At 43.4% G+C, this 12057-nt stretch overlaps 1 protein-coding gene across 10 annotated transcripts in view; it reads right to left on the reverse strand.

Moving 5' to 3' along the window:
- Positions 1-268: 268 nt before the first annotated feature.
- The window catches only part of LOC141144997 (glyoxylate/hydroxypyruvate reductase B-like), a 106685-nt gene continuing 94896 nt past the window's right edge, over positions 269-12057 (reverse strand). For 9 of the 10 annotated variants that reach the window (XM_073631194.1, XM_073631193.1, XM_073631190.1 and 6 more), the window contains one exon: positions 8891-9612. In XM_073631194.1, coding sequence (XP_073487295.1) covers positions 9456-9612 — 157 coding nt within the window. In that variant the 3' untranslated portion in view covers positions 8891-9455. Of the gene's footprint in view, positions 1031-8890; positions 9613-12057 lie in introns of those variants that run through there. The other variant, XM_073631187.1, reaches the window with a different exon arrangement.

Below are 12057 nucleotides of genomic sequence, written 5' to 3' on the forward strand. Positions count from 1 at the left end.
TGTTGCCAGCAGTTTAGACATTAATGGCTGTGTGTTGTTATTTTGAGGGGACAGCAAACTTGTACTGTTATACAATCACTACTTTACATTGTAGAAAAGTGTAATTTCTTCAGTGTTGTCGCATTAAAAGATATAATAAAATATTTACAAAAATCTGAGGGGTGTACTTACTTTTGTAAAATACTGCATATACAGCGAGGGAAAAAAGTATTTGATCCGCTGACGATTTTGTACGTTTACCCACCGACAAGGAAACAATCAGGCATCATTTTAATGGTAAGTTTTAATTTTAACAGTGAGAGACAGAATACCAAAAAATCCAGAAATGCATTTCAAAAAAGTTATAAACTGATTTGCATTTTAATGAGTGAAATAAGTATTTGACCCCCTATCAATCAGCAATATTTCTGTCTCCCAGGTGTCTTCTATACAGGTAACAAGCTAAGATTAGGAGCACTCTTAAAGGGAGTGCTCCTAATCTCAGCTTGTTACCTGTATAAAAGACACATGTCCACAGAAGCAATCAGATTCCAATCTCTCCACCATGGCCAAGACCAAACAGCTGTCCAAGGATGTCGGGGACAAGATTGTAGACCTACACTGTAAAAAGCAGTTATAATGATGGACAGACACAACCTGCATTGGCTACACAACTAAGTGCAGGTTGAGAGTGCCATTGCTTCCAAGATTTTGTGGAAGGCCATTAGAGGAAAAAACTATAAAGTCAAAACAAAACAAAAAAACAGTAACTTTGCTTGCCAAACCTGGAGTTTTAGTTGTCAGAATATGCCATGTAAGAGGTGAATGGATGACTCATGTTTACATGGTGGAGTGCAGAAGAAAATACATATAATTGTCAAAGGATTCTTCAGGTCACTTGGCAATAACTTGATTGGACACAGGAAGGCCATTTACACCATCGATCAAACTTTGAACCATGTCTTCCATCATGATCCGTCTGGTTTTGTGTGTTGCGCTGCCCATATGTGGTGTTAAAATGACATTGTTCAGTTTTAATAGAAGATGATTTCTAAGACAAGTAAAATAAATTAATTTTAGTAGTATTATGAACATAAAGAACTGTATTCCCTAGCATAATATAATATATCTTTAGAAATAGTCTTAGTGTCCTTTTTCCTCACCTGTACTTTAAAATACAATAACCACTAGACCTCTGGAAGATTTACCCACGTACATTGTGTTACTTTAACTGACAATTGCGCAGTCATTCAATGCTGTAACCAAATAAAATGTATGTCCTTTTTTCCCATAAATAGACTTTTTGGTGGTATTTGATCACCACTACGTTTTTTTTTTTTTTTTTTTGCGCTATAAACAAAAGACGACAATTATGAAAAACAAAAAAAACAGTGAATTAAAAAAAAAAAAAAAAAAAATCTTCATAAATTTAGGCCAATATGTATTCTGCTACATATTTTTTTTCCTAAAAAAATCCCAATAATCTTATATTGATGTCAGAAATCATGAATCGAACCGAGACAGAAGTACAGTTAAAGCACACTTGTTTAATAATAAAAGTAAATAGAACAAACGTAGTCAAAACATAGCCTAAGTTCGGTAACCGAAATGGATAGTCAGACAAGCCAGAAAGTCAGGAATCAGCATAGTGAAACAGCAAGCAGGATATGGAGGCAGAAGGAATGTCAGCCAAGCAAGTCTTTAACAGGAGCACAGGAGAAAGTCTCTGATGTTGACCAAGGCAAAGGCCGAGATCATCTGGGCTGGACGGCTTACGTAAGCAGGACTGACGAGCAGGATATCATCAACAGGGTCACTGTGGAGTGATAGAAGCTGGCAATTAGCCGACAGCTGAGTGGCCAGCTCAGAGAAGGGCTGAGCCCAGCCCTGACAGTACCCCCTCCTCAACGACCCCTCCCCCTCGGATACATCAGAGGATGAGATCCAAGAGCGTTCCTCCGGACCGTACCCTTTCCAATGCACCAGGTACTGTATGCGCCCACGGAACCTATGGGAGTCAACAATGGACTGTACTTCATACTCCTCATGGTTTTCAACCTGTACAGTGTGAGGACGTGGCAGTGAGGTGGTAAAGCGGTTTCAGACCAAAGGTTTTAAATAAGGAGACATGAAACACATTTGAAATACGCATATTAGAAGGAAGGTCTAACGCATAAGCCACTGGGTTAATCCTGCGGAGAATATGGAAAGACCCAATAAACCGAGGTGCAAACTTCAGAGAGGAAACACGAAGTTGGAGGTTGCGAGATGACAGCCAGACCTTGTCCCCAGCCTGGTAGGAAGGTGCAAGCAGGAGTCTGCGGTCAGCATGGAGTCTGTACCTACCATTAGCATGTCGCAAAGCTTCCCGGAATTGTGCCCAAGTGGAATGAAGACCACGGAGATGCTCCTCTAACACAGGAATAATCTGCAGAACAAATGAGTCAGGCAACATGGTAGGTTGGAAACCATAGTTCGCCATAAAACAGGGACAATCGGGAAGCAGAATTCAAGGCACTATTGTGAGCAAACTCCGCCCACGGTAAGAGGTCTGACCAGTTGTTATGATGGTCAGAAATCAAACAACGTAGGAACTGCTCGAAGGACTGATTGGATCGTTCTGCGGCCCCATTAGACTGCGGGTGATACGCAGGAGGAGAAAGCAGCTGAATTTCCAACTGTGCACAAAAGTCTTGCCAGAACCAGGACACAAACTGACTACCCCTGTCTGAGACAATCACCTTGGGTAGCCCATGTAAGCGAAAGATCTCCCTAGGAAAAATGGAGACCAGTTCCTTAAAAGTGGGCAATTTCTTAAATGGAATACAATAAGACATTTTCGAGAACCGGTCAACCACCATAAGGACAACTGTGTTGCTCTGGGAGTTGGGTAACTCCACAATGAAATCCATAGACAGGTGGGCCTCACTCTATTGGGTATGGGTTGTAAGAGGCCCACTGGAAGGTGTCGTGGAGTCTTACTCTGTGCACACATGGAACAGGCAGCTATGAAGGCGGTTACATCAGCCTGTAGACTAGGCCACCAGAATTGTTGGGAAGTGGCCCAAAAAAGTTGATTCTTCTTAGGGTGGCCAGCAGCCTTGGGAGAATGGAAAGTCTGGAGCACGGCAGTACGGAGACTCTCTGGAACAAAGCAGAGGTCACAAGGTTTCTGAGGAGGAGCATGGACCTGAGCAGCAAGAATTTTGTCACCCAAAGGAGAAGTGAGACTGGTGCGAACCGTAGCCAGAATATGATCAGGAGGAATCACAGGAACCGGAACTGACTCCATCTTGGAAGTGGAGGAAAATTGTCAAATAATTACGAATAAACTTTGATAATAGTTGGCAAAGCCAAGAAAACGCTGCAGAGGACGTAAACCCACGGGCCGGGGCCACTGTAGGACTGCTGAAAGTTTCTCTGGGTCCATCGAAAAACCAGCAGTGGAAATTACATAACCCAGGAATTTAACCTGTTCACGATGGAATTCGAACTTCTCCAATTTACAATAGAGATTGTTCTCTTATTTTCTGAAGCACACGACAGACATCTGTGTGGTGGCTCTCCAGGGACTTGGAAAATATGAGGATATCGTCGAGATAACCACCACACATAACTGCAACAAATCTCGGAGGACATTGTTAATAAATTCCTGGAAAACTGCAGGAGCGTTACAAAGGCCAAATGGCATTACGAGGTACTCATAATGACCTGTTCTGGTATTAAACGCAGTTTTCCACTCGTCACGCTCCTTAATCCCCACGAGATTGTATGCCCCTCAAATCAAGCTTCGTGAAAACTGTTGCCCTTGAGATGGTCAAATAACTCAGTAATCAATGGAATCAGATAGGCATTTTTAATCGTGAAACGATTGAGCCCCTCTAATCAATACAAGGTCTCAGTTTACCGCTCTTCTTCACAAAGAAGAAACCAGCACCAGCAGGAGACAGGGATTTGTGGATGAAACCTTGAGAAAGTGCGTCTGCAACATACTCCTCCATGGCCTTATTCTCCAAGACCGACAAAGGGTAAACCCGGCCACGAAGAGGTATGGCACCAGGTTGAAAGTCAATTGCGCAATCATACGACCGGTGTGGAGGCAAACTAACGGCTTGACCTTTGTTAAAGACATCGCTAAAATAGCAGTACTCCTCCAGCGGGGAGGAGAGTGAATAGGTGCACAGGACTACCAGGAGAGAACCTCAGCACGGAGCCACTCAAAAGTGGGGTTGTGCCTCTGTAACCAAGGATAACCAATAACCAGCGGAAACTTAGGTGAGGAAATAACTTGGAATTGGATTATCTCATGGTGAAAAGCCCCTACGGCCATGGACAACGGAACAGTCTCATGGAGTTACATGGGCAGGCTGTAGAGGTCTCCCATCAAGAGCCTCAATGGCAAGTGGAGTGTCACGTAGCTGCATCGGAATCGAGTGCTTTGTTACAAAGGCAGCATCAATGAACAGGCCTGCAGCCCCAGATTCGATTAGAGCCTGTATCACGGACGACTAAGACCAAGAAAGGGTAACCAAAACCAGGGGCTTATCCTTCTGAATAACTGGGGATGAAACAACGCCACCTAAGGTCTGTCCGTGACACGACCTCAAGGTTCGGGCATTCCCTGGACGGGTAGGACAAGACTTAAAAAAAGTGACCTGCGTGGCCACAATAAAAGCACGATCTCTCCCTCCTCCTAAAGCTTCTCTCATCCGCAGAGAGACACGTGATACCCAAGTGCATGGGTTCACCTTCACTGACTGACTCGGTACCAAGAGGCATGGGAGGTGAGGGAGGTAAGGGTGGGACTGCAAAGATCAGAGACAAATGTAAAGGAGGCTTCTGCAAGCACTCCTTAAAAGAGAGTCTTTCCCTGAGTCTGGAGTCAATGAGGATGGCAAACGTGATCAACTTTTCCAGCTCAGTGGGTATATCTCAGGCTGCTATGTCATCCTTGATAGTATCCGAGAGACCATGAGAAAAAGCAGCCACGAGGGCCTCATTGTTCCAAGCAACCTCTGCTGCCAGAGTACAGAATTCAATGGCATAATCGGCAACAGTTCTCTTACTCTGATGGACATGAGGCAGCAGAAGAGGAGTGTGCAGGAACGTCAAATACCCTTTTAAAAGAAGCCACAAACTCAGGGTAACTCAAGACAACAGGTTTTTGCGTCTCCCATAGAGGGTTTGCCAGGCCAAGGCTCTCTCAGAAAGCAAAGATATCACGAAACCTACTTTGCGTCTGTCTGTGGGAAACGCCTGGGGCAGCATCTCAAAGTATATCTCAACATGGTTGAGAAACCCTCTGCATTGGACTGGATCGCCCCCAAATCTCTGGGGAAACGGAGTGGAACCAAACATACCTCTTATAGAGGTAATACTCAAGGCGGGTGCCTGCACAGAGACTGGAGCAGCAGCAGGGACGGCCTGCAACACAGGTTGTACTGGAGCAGCCACAGTGGGAGATTCCAGGTGAGCCGTGCGACTCAGGAGAGTTTGTAATGCCATGGCAAACTAATCCATGCGGTGATCCTGCTCATCCAATCTGGAAAAAATATTAACAAGTGGATTGACTACATCTTCTGAATTCATGGCCTAAACTTCAGCTGCAAAAGCAGCGCATCGCTTATTGCAAAATTATTTTTTTTATGTTCTCTTGGAACACCATATCTTAAATGACATATGTATACACCATTTGTATAATGACCATATTTTATACGGTCTGCTTAATCATCTCTAGACTCCTGCTATCTAGGAACTCCTTCTGAGCTTAACAGAAGCTCACGTCTACTAAATACCTCAATGTAACACAAAGACTAATGCTAGCCATATATGGCTAGATTTCTCTCATTCAGCTCACACTCTAGTGTGGATGGAGGAATGTCCACTGTTGACTACTGTATTCAGTGTGTTGCATGTTATATTTATGAGTGTTGCTAACTCTGGGCACCAAGGGCATGTGCCCCGCACCTCTCTGGATCGAATGTTGCCACTGTCTGCTTTGCCAGCTCCTTCCCTATGATACAGTGCAGAACCAGGGAAGGCAGAACCAAGGGGAAGGCTTCCCTTCATTTTACACCCGGGTGTTCTGGATCACAGGCAGAATCGCCGCAAATCCAGAATCATGGCAAAACGTGGAAAGTGTTTGCGATGCCATTTTTTCCTAATGGCACCCCAAATGCAGTGCGTTTTTGCCACGATTGTCGAGCAAATTGGTACATGAGCTTCTGTTTGATTTTTTTTTTGGACCAAATGAATGGTGCCGCTCCAAAAACGGCTTCAGTAAAAGACAAAAAAAAAAAAAGGTTAAAAAAAAACACCACGAGCAGCTGCAGATCGCTCAGGTGTAAATAGAGCCTTAGACTTCAGGGAGAGGGTAGATCACTATACTGGGTGGATTTGAGGCAGGGAACGCTCTGCTCCGGAGGACATTTTTTTGGTGGATGGGGAGGGGAGAGAGTTCTGTACTGGGAGGATTTGAATTAAGGAGAGAAAGATCTGTACTTGGGAGTATTTTGAGGGTGGGGAGAAGAGAGATCTATTAAATATTTGTACTGGGTAGTCCGGTATAAGTGGGATATGGGGAAGAGAGAGCTGTGAGGTGGGGGGGGGGGGGGAGTAACTGCACTAGCAGAAGGGAGTCATTTTTAGTTGTACTGTGTACACTGGCCTGTGTGTTATACGCTTCTAACCCCTATACATTATGCAATCTTAACCCCTGCACTCTGTGCATTATATACTCCTGACCACTGCACTCTGTTTTACGCACCCCTGACCCCGTGCTTTATCATGCACCCTAGACTCCTGCGTTCTTTAACTTTTGTACGCTAAACTTGGCACTGATCTTGGTACTCTGTGGACTCATACACTATATTGTAAATTACATACTTCTGACCAAAGTGTTCATTGTTTCACCAGTTGCTGGTTATTTTAACCACTGGTTGCCCAAGTTAATTCTGACACTTCTCTCATGTATACAAAAAGCAGCATTTTTTACTACTGTAAAGTTTGGGGTTGTATAGCTCAAGTGTAGCATCCATTAGTGAGTACAGTCCATGCCAAAAATTGTCATTTAAGAACTTGTTGGCCCACTTTTATTAAAGAAAGTTCAAACAAAATCAAAGGGTTTCTCTTGCAGGGGGTTTTCACTATCAACACCAAATAGTAGATTCAGCCTCCTGGCTTACACATGCAGCACTGCCACTGTGGCCTTTCACGTTAGACCCTTGTCTGTCTCCCACAGACCATTTTCTCGCCAACACTCTTTGCATAGCTAGCAGCCCCTTGCTGCTCTGGCCCTCAGGCTTGAGTCTCTGCCTTTTCCAGTGCAGACATGCAGCCCTCTGTCTTCTCCCTTGCATGCACCTGGACTCCTTGGGGGGGTGCAGCCCAGAACCCTGGTCAGGTCAATACTAATAGCCCAGCACACACCTGACCAATCCATGTGCTGGTGGTTCGCAAAATCTGGACCCAGGACTGGAGATTTAATCCCACCATCTCTGGGCTCCAGGAACTGAGGTCAGTTTGATCAGGTACCATTACAAGCCGGTAACAGCTTGTAAACAACATACTGAAACCAGAAGCGACAAAATGCTGGCCACTTTCAGTTTCAATGACCATAGAGATAATCAGGGAACTTCCGGAAGGGGAGAACCTGGAAAGGTGGCAGAAGGAGGCGGGGTGGGACACCCCTTTCCGTCACATGTAAAAGCAATTCAGCGGCTCTATAGCCGATTGGATCGCTTTTACATTATTCAGCATCGCCGGCTAAAAAAAATAATAATAAAAAAAAAAATTTAAAAAGTGTACCAGGAGAAGTGGCAGCCATGACCCCAGTACAACCACTGAAACACTAGGATGTATGAATACGTCCTAAGGGAGGGAAGTAGTTAAAAAAAAGCCTTTCTTTAAAGTGCTACTAAACCCACAACAGTAAAATCAGCCTGTAAATGCGGTAAAGCATGCTTGTTATGCTTACCCTGGAACCTAAGGGGTTCATCCTCTGCATTGTGTAAAAAGGCTGTTTGATCCTGTCTTCTCTGATCCTCCCCTTCTTCCATTGTCCACAATCTTCTGATAGTACAGAACCTTGGAGACACTCTGCACATGCTCAGTTTGGTGTGTATTGCTAGAAAGTTGTTTTTTTTTTTTTTTTGGAGGGTTCATGTGATCAGCACAGGGCCAATCAGCACAGTCCAGGCAGAAAGTCAGGGTTCATGCAGCATCATAGGACCGTCAAAGGAAAATGAAAACTCCTCCTACAAGCTTTAACCAGTGCTCAGCTGGACACTGATAGAAGTCAAGAGACTGCTATATACGGCTGATGCGAAAAAGGTATTTAGCAGCTTATATTTACTAAAATAATTGCATTTCCATGTTGTGTACTGTGGGACACTAGATATAGTGAATGCAGGGTCCTGGGTTTAGTAACACTTTAAGACAAAGTGTAAGAGGTTTATACATGTCTGAGGTTCTTGCTTGTGGCACAGCAGTTAAAGCATATTTTATGGGTACTAGGAAGCTCAGGTTTATTTACCCATGCATTTACCCTTGTTTAATGCAATTTGGCAATACCCATTGTTCGCCATGATGCACTATGTGCACTACAATATTACTCCTCTTTGAGTGCCCAAAGGTGCAATCTTAGCAGTACCCCTGCCGAGCTGTGACTGCATTTGATAGGATGCAGTCACTGATTTGCTGATAAAAATCGACTGAGGCAGATGGAAATTAACTCGATTTTTGTCAAGCAGGATCACGCTGACAGGGCCACCTATAGCTCGAATTTCAGCTGATACAACAGGAATCAACAAAATTCAATTATCTATGGTCAGCTTAACTGCCTCCATGTTCCACAAGGCATTTCAAGAATTCAGAGGACAACCATTTGTTTTAACATCTTTGTGAACAGTAATTTTAGCAAGTGAACCTTTTATTATAAAGTAAACTAACACTAGCATATAATTTGGTATAAATTACGTTTGGTAATGTATTTTAATCAATAGAAAAATGCATGATAATTGTTTTACTTTATCAATTGTAATCAGAATGCCTTCTGTGCTTAGCGGATTAAAACCTTTTTATTTCATACAATTTTCGAATAATATTTCTTACACTCTATTGTTATACAATATTATAACACAGGTCAAATCTGCAAGTAAAAAAAAATCTTAACATGTTTATTTAAATCTGCAGAAGTAGAAGAAAATCCTGTAGCTACAGATACTGTATATTTAGATTATACATTTATAACTATGTACTCTTTCATCTTTTTCAGCATGCAACCCACAAATGATCTGATGTAGCTTGAACAAAACATTTCTAGTTGGTACAGATAACAGGATCAAATATTTGAAGCAACTCCTAGTGAAAAGACTTGTAGAGCGTTCATGCAAGATGGGAACTAAATTTTAGGATGATATAAGGGTTGATGTATATAAATGGTCTTTAATAAACTACCAAGATGATGAACTCTTCAATTAGATGTCAGTGACTTCAAAGGAAATCGAATGACTGTTAACAGCATCCATCATACTCTGTACCATATCTTCCATCGTAGCACACAGAGAATCACGTGTTGCAGTGCCCATGTGAGGAGATATAACAACATTGCTCAATTTAAGCAATGGGTGATCTCTGTGAATTTAATAGTAAATAAGATTTTAAAATACAAGAAGGCTTATTCACAAATTGTGAATTACATGATTAAATAGTATAAACATAGGTCTTCATTTAGCAAAGCGGTGGTTCTCAACCCAGTCCTTAATTACCCCCACAAGGTCATGTTTTGTGAATTTCTCAGATAAAATAGCTGTCCAAAATACCAAGCCATTGACTCTGATTTAAAAGCACGTGTGCAAGACAAAGGTAAACCTGCAAACATGCCCTTTTGGTGGTACTTGAGGACAGGGTTGAGAACCACTGTCAAAGACTAAGATGTATAGTGCAATTAAAAAATGTGGTTATCCACAGATCCCACTAAATTGGTAAAGTCTTAACTTGTTTGCCATTATGTATTGCCCATCTGTGCTCCTTACATAAAGACCTTAGGTTAGGTTCACATTTATGTGGGTGCAGGACTGTGTGTACATCCCACGTGTTCCCGCACCCAAAACACGTTGCTCTTTTGCACATGCCCACGCATAAATTCTTGATGGCACCCCCACACTTCAGAGAATGCAGTGCTTTTTTTTTTTTGGTACGCGAAACCAAATGGTGCCAAAAAGCACATACTGAGGCCTAATGGCAAAAGCTCTTCAGTAACACTGAGGGGCAGAGGCCCCTGAAGGGAGAGAGTTCTGAACAGACCCTCCCCAAAAATGTATCTTCTCCCCAGCCACACCTTCAGGACCTAACCCCAGGGATTGGCTGAGATCAGATAAATGTTCATAACCCGGTGGCTAACCCTCCTACTCTATTTCTGGAAGCTTCTTCCAGAGGCAGGCAGTTGCAATCAACCACTAGGTTTAGGGAGACCTGACCTAGAAAGTACATTTCTAAATAAATTTAACCAGCTTAGGGCAGGGTGCTATATCAGCAAAGAATGGAGATTGGTTGGTCACGGGACAGGCGGGCCAGCTTGGCTCGGCCCGGCTTGGGCGGGGAAGTGGGCTGGCCGGCCAGCTCAGGCAGAGGGCGGGTGCACTTGGCTGCCTCCCTGCCAGAGCCAAACCTGCCTGTTCCAAAATAAAAAAAAAAAAAAAAAATGACTTATTGTGGCTACAATGAAAAATAAAAGCATGCTGCAAAAGATTATACTACAAAAATATCCACACATGAGGAAACAGGTGAATTATGGAGCTTGAAAACACTAAGTTAATACAACACAAGAAGGGGTAGTTTCGGTCTTGGCCTTGTAATGGAATGTCTTCCAGTCAGCAAGATGAATCTTCTGAAACAGTGCTGGCCAACCTCCTTTCTCCTTCTTAGCATTTCGCCAGATTTAGGCCTTGTTCGCACCAGCCACACTGTCATACATTTTGCAGCATTTTCCAAAACAGGCATCCGATCAGCTCGGGCAGGCGAGCCAATGGCCCTGTGCACACTGAGCGCTGGCCACATAAAGGTGCCTTGCACAGAGGGGGAGCGGGAGGAGAAAAGGATCCTGCCAGCTCCATGGCAGAAGCTCCTTCTTATCCATGTAGACTGCTGACGGGGCGGGTTAGTTGTAGCTGCTCTTTTGTAGCAGCCTCACTCTTTCAGAGGATGCATGGGGAAGAGAGTTCTGTACTGGAATTGGGGGAAGGGGGGTGAGTTCTGTACTGGGGAAGAACTTGGGAGTACACAGCACATCCCTCAGCCCTGCACTTAGTACATAGCGCACTCCTCAACCCAACACTCAGTATATAACGCACCTCTCAACCCTGCACTCTGTACGTAGCACATATTTACCTAACAAAGGCAGTAATGATGTGTACAGTGCCTATAGTAGCCAAATCATATTTTATCTTTATTTTATTTATCGCAGTCAGATCAAAGAAATATATTATGTTAACGTTAAAGTTGTTAATACTTATTTTTGTAACTTAATTCTGCATAAAACATTTAACAGTGTATTTCATGAGATAATTTACGAGGGCGTGTTTAGGGGTGGAATAGGATAGGGTTTGGGTGGGGCAACTGGTGGCGAGTAACTCTTAAGGCCTGGCTACTAGCTCAGGACTTGAAATTTTGAGCCCTGATCTATACTACAGATGTTATTTTGTTTATGATGTAATTCATTATCATTGCAGTGTCCACAAATGGTTTTAAAACTAGCACTTTAAAATGTGGGTGGACAAAGCCCAAAAGAGAGGAGGAGCTCCATGGTAATCAAGTCTATTTAGTTTTTTTTGTAATTTAGTGTCTCTGGCCTCCGATGACTTCACACAGAACAAAATGCACTGGGCAGAGCTTGGGAAACACCAATTGACTTTGCACACTACCTTTCCTGAGCTAAGCCATTTCACATGGGTGTACCAATCTGTATGCCTGTGCGAAGGGGCTCTCTTCACTCGTATGGGATGCACAGGTGTTCCATGCAGACAGCCTGTTCAAATCAATGACAGGTGGGTGGCCAGCTGCACAGACCTGTGCAGACCT

This window comes from Aquarana catesbeiana, linkage group LG05 (assembly GCF_042186555.1).
Source record: "Aquarana catesbeiana isolate 2022-GZ linkage group LG05, ASM4218655v1, whole genome shotgun sequence".
Taxonomy (NCBI): domain Eukaryota; kingdom Metazoa; phylum Chordata; class Amphibia; order Anura; family Ranidae; genus Aquarana; species Aquarana catesbeiana.